Source organism: Mus caroli, chromosome 9 (assembly GCF_900094665.2).
Source record: "Mus caroli chromosome 9, CAROLI_EIJ_v1.1, whole genome shotgun sequence".
Lineage (NCBI taxonomy): Eukaryota > Metazoa > Chordata > Mammalia > Rodentia > Muridae > Mus > Mus caroli.
In genome coordinates, this window is record NC_034578.1 from 103240934 (window position 1) to 103258806 (window position 17873).

At 52.9% G+C, this 17873-nt stretch overlaps 1 protein-coding gene and 1 pseudogene across 2 annotated transcripts; both read left to right on the plus strand.

Annotated features, from left to right (window-relative positions):
- The first annotated feature begins 673 nt into the window (after positions 1-673).
- On the plus strand, positions 674-769 carry LOC115031989 (annotated as a pseudogene).
- A 1866-nt stretch (positions 770-2635) lies between these two features.
- Positions 2636-16127, plus strand: Mst1r (macrophage stimulating 1 receptor). Of its 2 annotated transcripts, none has more exons than XM_021172185.1 (19): positions 2636-4127; positions 7303-7491; positions 7578-7706; positions 7862-8032; positions 8385-8545; positions 8898-9063; positions 9171-9307; positions 9856-10017; positions 10112-10205; positions 10342-10557; positions 10640-10786; positions 10867-11032; positions 11333-11560; positions 11905-11985; positions 12166-12347; positions 12429-12538; positions 12822-12987; positions 13388-13524; positions 15527-16096. In XM_021172185.1, exons 1-19 carry the CDS (start codon positions 2892-2894, stop codon positions 15783-15785), a joined length of 4137 nt encoding a protein of 1378 aa, XP_021027844.1. In that variant the 5' UTR covers positions 2636-2891; the 3' UTR covers positions 15786-16096. The 2 variants fall into 2 exon arrangements, with proteins under 2 accessions (XP_021027844.1, XP_029336924.1); XM_029481064.1 differs by having other exon boundaries at positions 2658-4127; positions 10339-10557; positions 15527-16127.
- Positions 16128-17873: the final 1746 nt, after the last annotated feature.

A 17873-nucleotide genomic window follows, 5' to 3' on the forward strand; every position in this document is an offset into this window, starting at 1 on the left:
ATTTCTGGGCTGGAAAAAGAAACTCGTCCTAACCTTCTGAGGTGTTCAGAGAGGTCTGAGCCCATGGAAGGCAAAGTGGCTAGCATCCCTTAGTGGTGAGAAGACGCCAGAGTAGTTTAAGCCCTAAGCTAGCAATAGGCCAAACCCAGTGAGCTTATCTTATGGTAGTGTAGGGCCTCATGCCTACCTTGAAGGTCCTGCAGAACACACAGATGAAAAATAACAAAGGGATTCTCCTGTGGGCGCCACAGTTAAGAAAACTAACCCCAGTGGAGCTTTGTCCTGGGGGGTACAGTCACCATCGTGGCCATATGGTGGCAGCAGAGAACCAACTCTTGGCCGCTCCCACCTCCAAGTGGATTGGGCAAAGGCATCCAAATGTGTGAAGTCTGCCCCCAGTGCCCAGAAATGTCTCACAATCTCTGGAGGCAAGACAACATTCACAAGAGCCCCTGTCTGGACGCTGTGTGGAGAGTATTTCAGTTTTCTCTGCATGACTATCTTTAGACATGTTGACCGTGGAATACTGGAGGGGTGCCATGTTTTGCTTTGTGTTATTTATTCATTTCTGAGCTGGGGAGTCCTACCCTGGGGATGGAGGAAGAACACAAACTGTGTTGGGAGTGTGTACTAAGCCCAAGCTCTTGGTGGCCCATGAGATGCATCTTCCTCAGGCTGGATATAAAAGGCCTTCTTTTATACAGTACAGAGATTAGCATGTCCCTTGTGTAAGGGTGACTCGCAGATCTGTGAAGGGTTCCATATTTTTTGATGATTTTAATTAATACTATTAAAAAAAAAAAAAGCTGGGGCTGGAGAGATGGCTCAGTGGTTAAGAACACTGACTGGGGCTGGTCAGATGGCTCAGTGGGTAAGAGCACCCGACTGCTCTTCCGAAGGTCCAGAGTTCAATTCCCAGCAACCACATGGTGGCTCACAACCATCTGTAACGAGATCTGGCGCCCTCTTCTGGAGTGTCTGAAGACAGCTACAGTGTACTTACATATAATAAATAAATAAATCTTTTTTTTTTTAAAAAAAGAACACTGACTGATCTTCCATAGGTCCTGAGTTCAATTCCCAGCAACCACATGGTGGCTCACAACCATCTGTAATGGGGATCTGACGCCCTCTTCTGGTGTGTCTGATGACAGCAACAGTGTACTCACATACATGAAATAAATAAATAAATCTGAAGGAGAAAGAGAAGGAGAAGCAGTAGCAACAACAACAGTAGCATGGTAGCACACATGCCCAATACTTAGTCCTAGTACTTGGAAGGCTGAAAGGCTGAAGCAGGTGGATCTCTGAGTTTGAGGGCAGTCTGGTCTACAGAGTGAACTCTAAGACAGCCAGGAAAAACCTGCTTTGCCCAGAGAAACCCTGTTTCTATGTAACAAAACAAAACAGGCATCCTAGGATAATACCATCTCAACTATGAAAGGATGAAGGGATGAAGCACTAGCTAAGGCCATGTTAGAAAGGAGAAGCAGGCAGTGAAGTTTGTCCTGGGCGTGGAGTAGAAAAGGTAGAATTCCCCAGCCTGGGTTCCTCCCTCCCCAGCTCTCTTATTCTCTGCTGCCTCGGGACTCAAAACTGCCTATGCCCACCCTGTGAGGAGCCCTCAAGAGCTAAGGAAGCTGCCTGGCTAAGAATACCTCTTCCTGCTCCATTACCCTGAGGTATTGAGAAAGAGTCTTACCACGAGACAGCGGCTGAGTCCCGGGAAAGAGAGGTGGCAAAGCGGAATGGGCTTCCTTCTCTCACCCATCCTGGAAAGAGGACTCTGGATTCCAACCAACTGAGGTGTTCAGAGAGGTCTGAGCCCATGGAAGGCAAAGTGGCTAGCATCCCTTAGTGGTGAGAAGACGCCAGAGTAGTGTTCCAGAGCCACTGGGTCCACAAAGCAAGGCTCGGAGCAGATCAGAGGTGTCCAGGAATTCAAAGACCACACCTCTCCCATACCAGGGCACCAGAGGAGAGGCATTTTCTACCGTCACTCTTCCCTTCTGTCCCATATATGCCTTCTCATGCTGAGGCCACAATGACAGGATCCGAGCCAGAGGGCTAGGTCTTCACAGAAGACCTCCTCTAACTATTACCACCCAGGGCGGGTCAGACTCCATTAACCTTTATGGGTCTTGGCACACAGGACAGGGCGGGTCAGACTCCATTAACCTTTATGGGTCTTGGCACACAGGACAGGGCACAACATACCTTTCTCTGACACTTCTCAGAATAGGCACATGGAAAGATGGTCTCTGACCACACAAGGTCTGTTCCATGTATTCCTTTCTGCAGCGCCCCCCCCCCCCCGCCCGCATTACTCTGTCCAGTGCATTCTGGTCTCCGTCTCCGTTCCCCACATGGTGAACTGGTGCCTGACAGTGTTCCTATGAAAGAGGGCCATGGGGAGAGAGGAGTCAGATTGTCCTGCAGCGTTCTAACCTCAACCAGGTGGGTTAGGTTGAGGAATACTCCTTCCCAGGTCACAACAACAAACCTTCTCACAGCTGGAAAGAGTCAGACAGAGCTGGAAAGAAAGCAGGGCCTTCGACAGGGCTCCGCCCGTAGCCCCGCCCCCAGCCCTGCCGCACCCACTGGGGCCCACCTCCCTTCGACTTTGATCCAAGTAGCTGTAGCAGCGGCAGCTAGAAGCAGCAGCTGGGGCCCCTGGTGAGGTGATCGTGCCATTGCCGTGTCCGTGGGTCCACAGTCAGGTGCTCAGACCACAAGCCAGAGAGAAAGGTTGGGTTTGCCAGGGACCAGGGCAGGGGGGCAGCTGCCCAGGAGCTTTCAGTACCGCTGCGTAAAGCTGGTCTCAGCTCGGATCCTGAGTCTGGTTCGATCAAGTCCTGGACCTTCTGGGATTCCCAAGGGGCCCCAGCTCAATGGGGCTGCCTCTGCCGCTGCTTCAATCCTCTCTTCTGCTAACGCTTCTTTTGCGGCTGTCGGCGGCGTCCACCAACCTGAACTGGCAGTGCCCACGAATACCCTACGCAGCCTCCCGAGACTTCAGTGTCAAGTACGTGGTCCCCAGCTTCTCCGCGGGGGACCGGGTACAGGCCACCGCAGCCTACGAGGACAGTACAAATAGTGCGGTGTTTGTGGCCACACGCAATCACCTGCACGTGCTTGGGCCTGACCTGCAGTTCATAGAGAACCTGACCACTGGCCCTATCGGGAACCCTGGCTGCCAGACTTGTGCGAGCTGTGGTCCAGGCCCTCATGGACCACCAAAGGACACAGACACACTGGTGCTAGTGATGGAGCCAGGTTTGCCAGCCCTGGTCAGCTGTGGCTCAACCCTACAGGGCCGCTGCTTCCTGCATGAGCTGGAGCCTCGGGGGAAGGCATTGCACTTAGCAGCTCCAGCCTGCCTATTCTCAGCAAACAATAACAAGCCCGAGGCCTGCTCGGACTGTGTGGCTAGCCCCCTGGGCACTCGTGTGACTGTGGTGGAGCAGGGGCATGCTTCCTACTTCTATGTGGCATCTTCGCTAGACCCAGAGTTGGCCGCTAGCTTTAGCCCCCGCTCAGTGTCCATCCGTCGTCTAAAGTCTGATACTTCTGGATTCCAACCAGGTTTTCCGTCGCTGTCGGTACTGCCCAAATATTTAGCCTCTTACCTCATCAAATATGTGTACAGCTTCCACTCGGGGGATTTTGTCTACTTTCTGACTGTCCAGCCCATCAGTGTCACAAGCCCTCCCAGTGCCTTGCAAACACGTCTGGTCCGGCTCAATGCTGTAGAGCCAGAGATTGGTGACTACCGGGAGCTGGTCTTGGACTGTCATTTTGCACCTAAACGCCGGCGCCGTGGAGCCCCGGAAGGCACACAGCCCTACCCAGTGCTTCAGGCAGCCCACTCTGCTCCAGTGGATGCCAAACTGGCTGTGGAACTGAGCATTTCAGAGGGCCAGGAAGTGCTTTTTGGGGTCTTTGTGACCATCAAGGATGGTGGCTCTGGCATGGGTCCCAACTCTGTTGTATGTGCCTTCCCCATTTACCACCTGAACGTCCTGATTGAAGAGGGTGTCGGATATTGCTGTCACTCTTCAAATTCTTCTTCCCCGTTGTCGAGAGGCCTTGACTTCTTCCAGACGCCCAGTTTTTGTCCTAATCCGGTGAGCAGAAAGAGCGGGCCCCTGACCTGTGAGTACCCTGTGGAGCTGAATACGGGCTATTTCCTTGCGATCTCTGAAAGGGCCTGGGTGGGAAAAGGCAGTGGGCTAAGACACACAAATTATCAGCCGTGTCCCAGAAGGTCACTCAGCACGAGGCTGTCATCCTTCCTGCCATCTGATTCTTTAAGATAGCTTCCAGGGTTGTGTGAGGAGGGGCTTACATCATAGTTACCCCTGCCAGCACAACTTCCAAATTTCCCTCCAACCTGTCCTGTTCCTAGACCCTCAGGGACACCGAGAAAAATATAGACAGAGGCAAAAATTCAGGGGGCGGATCCTCACAACAACAGAGGCTTGCCAACACAGTTTTACTTTCCTATGAAAGCACTGTTTTGCTCTGCTTTTCAAAGAGGGGTGGTTGGCAGGACTGCCAGAGAACTCCTCCCCGCCCCACCCCACCCCCACTCTGTCAGGTTCCAGGGAACCCTGGAAGTCTGGGAGTTTTTTGGAGAGCCTGTATGATCTGTGATTTACCAACCCATTCTCCACACGGTCGTTATGGGAAAAATCTGGGACATAGTGGAAAGGCAGTTTTAGCTCCGCTCTAGAAAGTTCTGGGAAGCCTCACCCTAGTCTTATGCAAGCAACGATAAGCAATTGAGGAAGGATGAATAAAGGCGTGGGAGGGGGTGGTTTCGATTGGTCCACCCTGGACATTTTGTCACTGTAGCCAAGGCCCTGCCCCAGGTAGGAGGTCTCACAGCTGGTGTTATAGCACATTAGGGAAGAACAGAAGGAACAGGAAACAGAATGTCTTTAAAACGCTACTGAGGGGCTAGGACTTTTGAGAGGTTAGTGGGAGACATTGAATGGAGCATTGGATGAGCCATCAATCCAGCTCACAGTCACATTCTTGGAGGCTCTGGCCACCCAGGGCCCTTGCTCTGTTGTGACAATTTTTTGTTTGCCTCCTACTCCCAACACCCCTATTGGCCATACTAGGAACTGGGGGTTGAATCTGGGGCCTCCCACCTGCTAGTCAAATGCTCTACCACCACCGAGGCATATCCCCAGCCCCTCTCCTCTCCCTTGATAATTTTAATTTTGAAACAGTCTCACTAAAGTTGCCCAGGCTGGCCTTGGACTCATTCTCTAAACCCAATCCATTCTTAAACTTGTAATCCTCCTGCTTCACCCTCTGGAGGGGGTGGGGGGTGTTCTTGGGCCTGTGCTGCAGGCCTGGCCATGGTTGTGATACTCTTGACTGGCTCGTTTGTAGCTTCTGTTAGTGGAGGTGTGAAATTTACAGCTGGTGTTGCAGTCAAAAGTCATTTTTCTTCAGAATCTGAAGACCAAACCCAGGACCTCACACATACTAAGCCTCTACCACAGGTTATATCATCAGCCTTTTGTTGTTGTTGGTTGTTGGTTTTTGAGACAGGATTTGCTATATAGCCAAAGCTAGCCTTGAGAACATTGTGTAGTTCAGGTTGGCCTTGAATTCAATATTTCCCTGCTTCCATCTCTCAAATGCTGGTATTACAGGCATACACTACCAGGCCTGGTGCTTATTTTTTGTTTTGTTTTGTTTTGTTTTGTTTTCATTTTGAGAGATTAAACTCATGGCCTTAGACATATAAATGTTCTCCTGCTGGGCAACACCCCCAGCCTTGGTGTGTGTGTGTGTGTATGTGTGTGTGTGAGTGGGGGACATCTTTAGCCCGTGTCCCTCAGCTGAGTATATTTAGGTTGAGAAGTCCTATGAGCAAGAATGTTTGGTCTGAACCTAGACAGGAAGTCAGAACCTCTCCCAGCTTAACTAGTGCCGAGTGGATCAGGACTGCATCGTGCCAGGCACCTGGAGAACTAATCTTAGGCCCTGCCTATACGCTCTAGGCATGGAGGTATGCCAGGTCTCCGAAGATATGTAAATCAGTGTTTATCCAATGAGTTCAAGTATGACGCCGTGTTAGTACCAGCCACTGTGTGTACTCAGAATGGTTGATCCTAAAGACTAGTGCCTGGCTACGTGGATTCAGATTGAGTGTGGAGCCTGTATGAGGAAGGGGACACTGAAGGCGAGTGTTTTCAGGGATAGGCACCTTTGTCAATCCTAGGGCCCAGATCTAAGACAGCGTGTGCTTACCTGAGCCGCTACCTCCTTAACGCCACAGCCCCACCTGTGCCTGAGTCACGGTGAAAACAGTTGGCAAGCTTCCGGCTAGGGCCAGGCTCCTTTCCTTCTCAAGTTAGGACAAGGTTCCAGTCCACACCCAAGCAGGATATAGACCCAGATTGGGTGGGGTGTCTAGACCCAACACTGCTTCCTCTTGCCCCTCCCCATGCCAGCTTCTGCTTATCACTAAGGCCCAGGAATGGGTTAAACCTGTGCGACCTGAAGGAGGTTCTGAACACCTAGGCCTCTCCTGACCCTTCTTGCTCCTCTAACCCAGCCCCACACTGGCTTCCTGCTGTCCTAGGACCATTCATGGTTCTGTCCTAAGAACTTACAGCCCCCAACACTCCTGCCTAAAAGCCAGGGAGAGGTTTGTGTCCTGCAAACTTCTGAGGCTTAGCCCGCCGCCCCCCCTCCCCGCTCAAGGTTAGAGGGCCTTGCATTTTTTTTTTTTTAATTTTTGTACCTGAGGGAGGTGTAGGTAACTGTAGGACTTATGGAGTCCCACGGAAAGGAACCATGTTGCCAACTTTGGGAAGCCACCTAACCTCAGGATTCAGTCCTCTACACAAGTAGGGAAACTGAAATTCGGGAGGGACATTGGCTAAGATGCACGCACAGAGGCAGAGTGGAGCCAGCAGGAGCTGGGAGAGTACCCTGGATCCTGAAGGGTTCGTGAGGCCTTGGATAAATGAATGGATGTGTGAGTGGGTTGGGTCTAGGAGATTTTATAACAGGTCACCAGACTGGACAGAGCAAGGCAAGGCATTGAAGTAAGGGATCTGGCTTTCTAGACTGGGCCTCCTTTCTTCCCTGCCCTTGCTGTCTCCAGGAGCCTCTGGGCATGGTGGTAGCAGACGAGGGGCAGGCTCTAGGCCTCCTCTAGTCAAGCACGGTGGGGGTCACAGTTTGGGATTGCTGATAGACTAACAAAAGCCCCCAAGAGTCAATGCCCAGGCCTGGCCCCGACTCTCCTCCTTGCCTTTGCCTTTGCCCCAGCCTGGTGGAGAGGCCTCCGGCCCCAGCTCCCGTTGCCACTACTTCCCTTTGATGGTCCACGCTAGCTTCACCCGTGTGGACCTCTTCAATGGACTGTTAGGATCAGTGAAGGTCACCGCACTGCATGTGACACGCCTTGGCAATGTTACAGTGGCCCACATGGGCACTGTGGATGGGCGTGTCCTACAGGTAGGTCCTTTACCCCACAGCCATCTGGTCCCGCATTCCTGTCCCCTGCCCCTGCTATTTTTTTTCTCATAGCTGACCTGTCACAGGTGGAGATAGCCAGGTCACTCAACTACCTGCTGTATGTGTCCAACTTCTCCCTGGGCAGCAGTGGACAGCCTGTTCATCGGGATGTCAGCCGCCTCGGGAATGACCTACTCTTTGCTTCTGGGGACCAGGTGAGGTGTGCGGGCTCAGAACTTAGGGTTCGGGGTAATGGGAGCCCAGAGAGGCATTGGTAGGAAGACCTTACCTCTCCAATCTACAAAGGAACCAGGAGGACCAACAGTTCCCACCTTTAGCCATTCCTGATCTACCCGTTTGTCACCCTAAGGTCTTCAAGGTGCCCATCCAGGGCCCTGGCTGTCGTCATTTTCTCACCTGTTGGCGTTGCCTGAGAGCACAGCGCTTCATGGGATGTGGCTGGTGTGGGGACCGGTGTGACCGGCAGAAGGAGTGTCCTGGCTCCTGGCAACAGAACCACTGTCCGCCTGAGATCAGTGAGGTACAGCCTACCCATCAATCAGGGCACAGTAACCATGGGGCAAGCAGGGCACAGTAACCATGGGGCAAGCGGGGCACGGGGGTTGGGGAGGGACAAGCAGGTTGCGGTGGGGGCTGGGGGGTGTGAGTGTCAAAAAGTCCTGACCATGATCTTCCTCGGGGAATCCTTGTCAGAGGGGATGACACATGGGAAACTCGGGTGATAGGAAAAGTCTGATAAGGACTAGCAGGTGACTCAGAATGGCCAGAGTGTGAGATGCACAAGGCATATGACACGGGACTCTTGGGAAGGCAGGTGGGGCCGAGAGAGTGCAATCTCACACAAAACTCTGGGGCTCTTCTCTCCCTTTCAGTTCTATCCTCACAGCGGGCCTCTAAGGGGCACTACGAGGCTCACCTTATGTGGCTCCAACTTCTACCTGCGACCCGATGATGTCGTACCTGAAGGAACACACCAGATCACCGTGGGCCAAAGTCCCTGCCGACTGCTGCCTAAGGACTCTTCAAGCCCTAGGTATAACATGATCCCTGCCTTCCCTATCCCCGATGAGATTGACCAAGCAGCCCCTCATTTGTGAGACCCACTTATGTGAAGGATATGGGACAAGCTGTAATGGCTCTGGCTTCTTGTGCCTGAAATGTCCCTGTCCCTTTTTGAGCCTGTGTGTACTCTACTTGCTTGTCTGTTTAGCTGTGGACTAGACAAGGTTAGCCCACTTGATCCTGTCCTACTCGATCCTTCCTGCCTTCAGGAGAGGGCATGGGTGGAGACGCTCCTCTGAGGTTCAGAGAAGCCTCGTGACTTACGGCAGAGGCGTAGCCAGCCCTACATGATTCCCAACGCGGTGCCCTTCCTGGTCTTCCAGGCCAGGGTCCCTCAAGGAATTCATACAGGAACTTGAATGTGAGCTGGAGCCCCTGGTCACCCAAGCAGTGGGGACTACAAACATCAGCCTCATCATCACCGACATGCCAGCGGGCAAGCACTTCCGAGTGGAAGGCGTCTTTGTACAGGAAGGCTTCTCTTTCGTGGTGAGGCCACAGGGCCCGGTCTTTGCCCTTGGACCATGGGTGGTACAAGAAGGGTGGGCTTGGAATGAATGGTTTGTTTCAGCTGAGCCACTTCCACATCCTCTCAGGAGCCAGTGCTGACATCAATAAAACCCGACTTTGGCCCGCGGGCTGGGGGTACTTATCTCACCCTTGAAGGCCAGAGCCTGTCTGTCGGCACCAGCCGAGCCGTGCTGGTCAATGGAACCCAGTGCCGGCTGGAACAGTAAGTGTTATCAGGTAAACTTATGGGAAGCCACAGGACCCTATCTTTGGGAGACTCCAAGTGGTATCTGCGTCCTGAGGTGGCTCTCCTGGCTGCTGCCTGAGGTCACCTCAAGTCTCAGGTACAACACAGTCCCTATCTTCCCTGTCCCCCAACGGAGACAACCAAGCAGCCCCTTCCTCGTGAGACTCTTTCCCACCCAGGGAGCCTCACCAGGTGGGTACCTAGTTTCTGCCAATATGGAGAGAAGAGAGTCAGTTGTATGGTCAAAGTAGGGATCAATACCAGGAGAGATCTGCTGTCCTCTCCAGCCCAGAGACAAGAGAGCCCACCACAGAGGCCACTGTCTCCGGCCAAGGATATAGGAGCTTGTTACCTCTCTGCCTTCTTGAAGGTCTTACTGGGAGCCTCCTATCTCCAGTCCGTGGAGTGTAGATGGATGGAAAAGACAGCCAGCACAGGAAGTGGAAAGGATTAGTGAGCTCTGGAGGAGGTAACCCTGCTCATCTTAAGAAGGTGTCCCTGTGCCCAATCCCTCCTTCCTGCAGGGTCAGTGAGGAGCAGATCTTATGTGTCACGCCTCCTGGAGCTGGCACGGCCAGGGTCCCCCTTCATCTGCAGATAGGGGGTGCTGAGGTGCCTGGCTCCTGGACCTTTCACTACAAGGAAGACCCTATTGTGTTGGACATCAGTCCCAAGTGTGGCTACAGGCAAGTTCCACCTCTCTGAATACTTTGGCCTACAGGACATGAGAGCGCCAGCTCCCTGAGTCCCTTAAACCCACCACCCTACCCCTTCTCACAGTGGCTCCCACGTCATGATCGATGGCCAGCATCTGACTTCAGCATGGTACCTCATGCTATCATTCCATGATGGACAAAGTACAGTGGAGAGCAGGGTGAGCAGAGCCGGGGACGACCAGGAGGGAGGAAAGCTGGAGCAGTCCCCTGATGTCCAACTTCACCTGGGCTGAGGAGACTGGAGCAGCCAGGGGTTGGCCATTTGCCTAACTACTTTCCCATGGGTCTCAGCAGTGTGCGGGGCAGTTTGTGGAACAACAGCAGCGTCGGTGTCGCCTGCCTGAATATGTGGTCCGAAACCCTCAGGGGTGGGCAACAGGGAATCTGAGTGTCTGGGGTGATGGAGCAGCTGGCTTCACGCTGCCTGGTTTTCGCTTCCTGCCCCGACCCAGTCCACTCAGAGCTGGCCTGGTTGAGTTGAAACCTGAAGAGCATTCAGTTAAGGTTGAGGTGGGTTTAAAGGTTAGGGGAGGGACAGCGGGAGATGAGGCAGAGCCCAGACTCTGGCTGATCCTTCTGTCTGTCTCGGCAGTATGTCGGGCTGGGCGCTGTGGCAGACTGTGTGACTGTGAACATGACCGTGGGTGGTGAGGTCTGCCAACATGAGCTCCGGGGGGATGTGGTGATCTGCCCCCTGCCCCCTTCCCTGCAACTTGGCAAGGATGGTGTCCCATTGCAGGTAGGTGACACAGCTGGCCCTCTCAGGAAACCATGAGCTGAGGGTCTGCAGTCTGGGTTTAAACTGCCATCTGCTTTCAGGTCTGTGTAGACGGTGGGTGTCACATCCTGAGCCGAGTGGTTCGCTCAGGCCCAGGCAGGGCTTCACAGAGAATACTCCTTATTGCTCTTCTGGTCTTGATCCTGCTTGTGGCTGTGCTGGCCGTTGCCCTGATCTTTAACTCCCGAAGACGGACAAAGCAGCTAGGTGAGATCCTTACATTCATCTAGACTAAGCCTAACAGTAGACTCCCCCCAGAACAGCAGCATCTTCAATCTCCAGACTGGGGGTGGGGGCGTCTCCCACTTGGTCCCCGGGAGCTTGGCAAGGCGCAGCACCATAGGCTGTCTTTCCACAGTCCTTGCTCCCAATCTGGATGACCCGGCATCCCTGGATCCGTCCCCCAGAGCCATGCCCCTGTCTATATTCCGCTGTGGCTCTGACTACAGAAGTGTCCTTGGCGAGATGGGGGAGGCAGCAGGAGTCAGAGCTTGCCTTTCCCCACAGGTGCTCACTCCCTCTCCCCAACAACACTCTCTGACATCAATGATACTGCTTCCGGGGCTCTGAACCATGAAGAATTGTCAGAGAGTAGGGATGGGACAAGTGTCCCACTGCTGCGGACAGAGTCTATCCGGCTCCAGGATCTGGACAGGACGCTCCTAGCCGAGGTCAAGGATGTACTGATTCCCCATGAACAAGTGGTCATCCATACTGACCAAGTCATTGGCAAAGGTGTGGGGGATGGATTGGGAGGTGGGGCAGGGGTATTGCTGTGTACTCGATCGAGACAGCTGGAGCAGTCCCCACTTCGACCCGCACACTAACTTATGTGACCTTGAGGCTGCCAAACTTCTGAGATGTGGTCATCTTTGGAACGAGGTTTTGGAGAATTTGCTCTTTGGTGGCTTCTGGTGTGGCTGTGTGGGCGCGGGAGGACTGTAAAGGGCCCCACCATTGGGCTGCCGCTTGCTTTTAAGGTCACATTGGCCAATTTGGGGGTTCTGAGGTTGCTAGTTATAAAGGGCACACTGTGAGTCTGGGCACCGAGTCCTTCTTTACCCTCTTGCTCTTTCTAGGCCACTTTGGTGTTGTCTACCATGGAGAATATATAGACGGAGCACAGAATCAGACCCACTGTGCCATCAAGTCTCTGAGTCGTAAGTGAGGCATAGGAAGGGCGGGTAGAAGGGTGACCTCAGGCTGCAGGTCCTCTGTTTCTGCTATGCTGCCACTTAATAAAGTGAGCCTTGCGTGGAACCTTCTCCTCCCCGCACTGTTTCCATCTGACCCTTGTAAAGGACCTTCTTGCCCTTGGCCTGACCTATGCTACTCTGCAGGCATTACGGAGGTGCAGGAGGTGGAGGCTTTCCTGCGGGAGGGGCTGCTCATGCGTGGCCTACATCACCCAAACATCCTGGCTCTCATCGGTATCATGCTGCCCCCGGAGGGGCTTCCCCGGGTGCTGTTGCCCTATATGCGCCACGGAGACCTGCTTCGTTTCATTCGCTCCCCTCAGAGGGTCAGTGATCATTGTCCAGGGTGGGAGGTGTCAGCCAGCACCCACCTCTGCCTACACTCACCAGTCTCCTTGTGCCCCCAGAACCCCACTGTGAAGGACCTTGTCAGCTTTGGCCTGCAAGTAGCCTGTGGTATGGAGTATCTGGCAGAGCAGAAGTTTGTGCACAGAGACCTGGCTGCTAGGAACTGCATGTGAGTGGCTCAAGTAACTGAGGTGAAGCAAGAGGGCAGGTTACTCGAGGATCTGCAGCTCCTAAAGGCTACCTCAAGGGGAGGACCCAGCCTTTGCTCTGCGGCCTTAGGCACTTTCAGTCTTTCTGGTATAGGGTTAGACACTGTGGTTCTTAAGGCCTTCGAAGGGCTTGGGTCAGATCGGGGCAAGACATGGTGGGAAGTCAGTTCTTAAGCAGGTACCCAGCCAGTGAGCTACAGCCCCAGCTGGGTTCCAGTTCAACCTGTGATTCCCTCTCCTCAGGCTGGATGAGTCATTCACAGTCAAGGTGGCGGACTTTGGTCTGGCACGGGGCGTCCTAGACAAGGAATACTACAGTGTTCGCCAGCATCGCCATGCTCGCCTGCCAGTCAAGTGGATGGCACTGGAGAGCCTGCAGACCTACAGGTTCACCACCAAGTCCGATGTGGTAAGGTGCCCTCTGCTCCAGAACTGCTTGACCCCCGTAATGCCTTACAGGATGTTGCCTTGCTTTTCTGCATGATCCAAGCATAGAGACTCCCCAAGTTAGGCAACCCCCATACCTCATCTGTCTTGGACAAATGTGAAATAGAATCTGATGCCGGCCAGGACAAACAAAGTTTGTGAATTTATTGGTTCCGTATGAGTAACCCAGGGCTTGCAGCTCTGAAGTTGTGAGAGTCAGGGGAAGAAACTTGTGTGCTATTGAGGATTGAGCTCTGGGCAGAGGGGTGGGAGTGTCGCTTCTTTCCAGTGAAGGACTCTGAGAAGTGGAAGTCCTGGGGGACCCACCTGCCCCCAAACTTGGGGTGATCATTTGAATCAGTCCCCTCACTTTTCTCCAACAGTGGTCATTTGGGGTGCTGCTCTGGGAGCTACTAACACGGGGTGCCCCACCCTACCCCCATATCGATCCCTTCGACCTCTCTCACTTCCTGGCTCAGGGCCGCCGCCTGCCTCAGCCTGAGTACTGTCCTGATTCACTGTGAGTATGTAAAAGGGTGGGGCAGGGCTGGACTCCAGACAGGAGGAGGGGGCAAAGGACCAAGTTCCTAACTTTCTGTCTGACCCTTTGGTTGATTGGGACAGGGAGCGCCTCTGGGGCTCAGTTTACTCATCTGTGTACTGGTCCCCCCCCCGCCCCCCTCCATGCAAGGAAAGGCTCTGAGAGGACCTCACGGTTGCCATGGTAACAGCATTCCAACTCAGTCTGGGTTGAGGCCAGTGGTTTGGTTTCCCAGATCGCTTTTTCCCACTCGACTCCTGCAAAGGGAGAGGGGCTGTTTTCCATCTCTGCCACTCACTTAACCTCAAAGAAATGTTCTGCCAGCTCCCACACCAGCCCCTCTGCGTCTCCCCATCAAGGTCTTTTTTTTTTCACTGCACGTAGTTCAGACTCCTCATTCCCAAGGGACGGCAGCAGCCGTGTCATCCGTGCCCGTGGGGTAGGTTTGACTCCCTAATCAGCCGGCATACCCCAGCTGTGCTCAAGTCTGCATGCTTAGAACAGGGAGAACCAGGTCACAGGTAGAGCGGCTGATGACTCCTGTCCCAGGATGTGCTCCAGAAAGGGAACGAGTAGCTCTTCCTTACAGCTCTCCCCATCTTGGCCTTGACCTTTCTATCATCTGTTTTACTAATATATATAGTTTGAATTATGGAAATTAACTTCACTGCCTGCCTACATCTAAGACAGGCTCTCTGAACAGATTAGGGTGGGGATTTCTACATGGTAGGGCTTCAGTGGTAGGTTTGGGGGTTGGGGGGGTTGGGGTGGGGGAGAAACAGGGCTTGTCAGAGGAAGAGGGCAGTTGTGATGCATGGGAGGGGTGGAACTCATTCTATATAGGACTGTTGGAGTTGGGCTGGCCCTGCAGAGACCAAGGGGCTAGGTCTCTATCCCAGGCATTAATCAGTCACTGGTCACAGGCTATACCTAGTGAGCAGATGTGAGATTGGGCAAGATATGTTCCTGACTGCCTAAAGAAGGCTGAAGCTAAGAGCCTCCCATCTGCAACAGTCACAGCCACTGAGAAAATGGAGGAGATCCGGGTGGCACACTGCAGAGTGCACTCCTGGGCTCCGTTTTGCCCAACTGTAAAGTGGGTTTTATAACACTCCCCTCAGAGAGTGGGAGACATGTATAAGATACTGCGCACAGACACTTAGACTCTAAGTCCAGGCAGCATGCCATCCCTATGACAACAAGGCATGCTCTCAGATGCAGCAGGCCAGCCTACTGCTTCAGAGCCTCAGCTCCAGAACCACTGTAGGGACTGTTCACAGGCTTCTCTTTCAGTCCCCATTTAAACTCTCCCAGGACTGTTTTGTGCTGAGATTGTTTGATGTTTTTGTTTCGTTTTTTAAAGACTGGGTCTCTGTAGTAGCCCAGGCTAGCCTTGAATGCAGGCTAATTCTCCTGCTTCAGCCTTCTAAGCCCTGGGATTAAAGGCATGTTTCACTGCGCTCACTATGTGTTAGTTGGTTTGTTTTTGAGACTGGGTACCACTATGTAGCTCTGGCTATCCTAGAACTCACTGTGTAGACCAGGCTAGTCTCAAACTCTTTATGTAACTAAAGCTGATCTTGAACTCCTGATCTTCCTCCCTCCACTTCCCAAGTGCTTGAATTGAAGGTGCATGCCACTGTGACTGACTATGCAGGGTTTAATCTTCATTTTATATCCTATCTGGAAGAGGTGTGATGATCCTATTAGCTCCTAAGCCTCTTAGCCATGTGCTGAGGGTTTCACAAGTTTACCCCGTGAACCTAGAGCTGTGAAGAGGCCATCTAGGCATAGAAAAGTCAAAGAACATACCCGAAATCACATAGCTAAGGCCCCGGGCAGACTCAACAAAAACTCACTACTGCTAAGGCAACTGAACCTCTGCCAGGTATCCCAGTGTCTGTTTCATTCAACAGGGATGGGGCTGCCCAGAACCCCTGGGTAGGAGTACACCCTCTACCTGACCTCCATCTTCTTACAGGTATCACGTGATGCTTCGATGCTGGGAGGCTGACCCAGCGGCACGACCCACCTTCAGAGCCCTAGTGCTGGAAGTAAAGCAGGTAGTGGCCTCACTGCTTGGGGACCACTACGTGCAGCTGACAGCAGCTTATGTGAACGTAGGCCCCGGCGCGGTGGATGATGGGAGTGTGCCTCCGGAGCAGGTACAGCCCTCGCCTCAGCATTGCAGGAGCACATCAAAGCCCCGGCCTCTCTCAGAGCCACCCCTGCCCACTTGACCAAAGCCCTGAGTAGGCCACAGGCACTAGACCTGCTAAGTGGCCTTGAGCAAATTACAAGCTGCCTCTGGGCCTAGGACAAGCCTCAGCATGGAAAACCTCCACTCTTTAGCTTTCTGGGGCTACTGAAGGTGGGAAACCAGGCCCATTTGAGCCCCTCGTTACAGCATGAGCCAGTGAAATTTTTGTAGCATGTATTTATGTAATGTCTGTTTTGTACCTGTTTCGGAATACAGAGGATCCAGCAGTGATCACAGAGATACTACAGTGTAAAATAATATAAATAAATAAATGAATGAATATTCGAGCACTAGTTATGGTGTATGCTGTGAAAGAAAGGCACATTGAGGGGATGGAGTATTGCTTCGGAGAGACTGCTACATTGGCGAGGGAAGACTCCGAACAGGTGATAGTCTTGCTGTAGCTCTTTCAGGTGGGGATAATCTATTAGAAGCCAGATTCAGGTTAGAGATTTTGGGCAGAGTAAGTAGCATGTACAAAGGTCCTGTGGCTATAAAGGAGCTGGATCAGCCCAAAGGCTCCAGGGCATAGGGAGGATGAATGTGCCCAGATTCAAGTATAGGGTCTTGTGGACTGTCGTATGAACCAAGCGGGTAGGTTGAGTCTCCAAGTATGCGACATCCAAGATGGCTTCTTCCAGGGCTCAAACTAGCCACTCCACTGCTCCCCGCTTGGCAGTTTGTTCTAGGCTCCCTAGGTAGTACACATACATGTACATATGTTGTCATGGTATGTGGACTCGCCTGCCTCCCTTCCCTGCCAACACTGCATTTGCAACCTTGAGAAGGAAGATCTCACAGAGAGAGAGGCGTCAGCTCTACACTTGCTAGGAGCAAACTCTGAAGGCCCAGCTTCCCCAGCTATTTATATTCTCAAGGACACCATACCATAGCTACTGCTGGAGGGGTGTGTTTATCTGGAGAAGAGGAAAACCCCACTTCCTACTGCTCCCCTATGCTCTGACTACCAAAGGGGCTGGCATGCTCGGGAGCCTGGGAATAGGAGAGAGATTTCAATAGTAACTCTACTTTGCTTAAGCCTCCCATAGCTTTGTCCATTCCTCTAGTTGGATGTCTCCTAGGTCCGTAAGGAGGGAAGGCTTCCTTCCCGGGAGCACCTTAGAAATTCTCCGTAACAATGGAACTCTAGATTTGGAGCCAGAGCTCCTTCCTAAAGCAGAAGGGTGTCTCCTGGGGGCTGCCACCCTCTAGCTGTCTGCCACCCTATCTACAGGACCCCGAAGGCCTTGTGTTCAAAGTTAAAAAGAGATGCTTCCGCTGGGAAATGGGTGTAAAGGTGAAGAGGGGCCGGGCAGTGGGAGGCAGGTGGAGTCAGCTTCTCAGGTAAGGAGGCCGCAGCCCTGCAGCCCTGCAGCCCTGCAGCCCTGCAGCCCTGCAGCCTTGGCTACTGACTGCTTGGCCACATGTGGGTGGAGACAGGACAGCTGTGTTGCTCCTAAGTGTGGAGAGAGGTACTGGAGCTTCCTGAGGCGTCCCCGAGCTGCAGCCCCTGGACCAGTTGGTGGGGGGCGGGGGTTTGCATGCTTGTAAAGACTTGTAGTCCTGTATTTCTATGCCTATGCCGTGAGCTTGTGTGATGTGAAGGGCTCATTCCCTTCCTGGCTCATCTGTTCACTAGACAGCCCCACAAAGGAAGCACGCTCTGAACAGAAGGGTGACTGACCATAGAAAAGGGACCCCAAGCCAGGCAGTGGTGGCGCACGCCTTTAATCCCAGCACTTGGGAGGCAGAGGCAGGCAGATTTCTGAGTTAGAGGCCAGCCTGGTCTACAGAGTGAGTTCCAGGACACAGCCAGGGCTACACAGAGAAACCCTGTCTCGAAAAAAACNAAAAAAAAAAAAAAAAAAAAAAAAAAAAAAAAAAAAAAAAAAAAAAAAAAGAAAGAAAGAAGAGGGACCCCAAGAAGGAATTGAGAGGTGGAGTTAAGGGGGTGTCGGGTTTCCTATGGAGCTAGAATGTGGAACTTGTGGCCTGATTGTCACGTGGGGAAGCTTCACGTCCTGGCGACATTCCCTATTAAGCTGGAAACATCCTCCCTTGAAGGGTA

Coding starts and splice junctions, on each gene's coding strand:
- Mst1r (XM_029481064.1), top strand. CDS start 2,892: ATGGGGCTGCCTCTGCCGCTGCTTCAATCCTCTCTTCTGCTAACGCTT. Junction 8,546..8,897: donor AAGGACTCTTCAAGCCCTAG/GTATAACATGAT, acceptor CTGGTCTTCCAG/GCCAGGGTCCCTCAAGGAAT. Junction 11,561..11,904: donor TGACCAAGTCATTGGCAAAG/GTGTGGGGGATG, acceptor TGCTCTTTCTAG/GCCACTTTGGTGTTGTCTAC.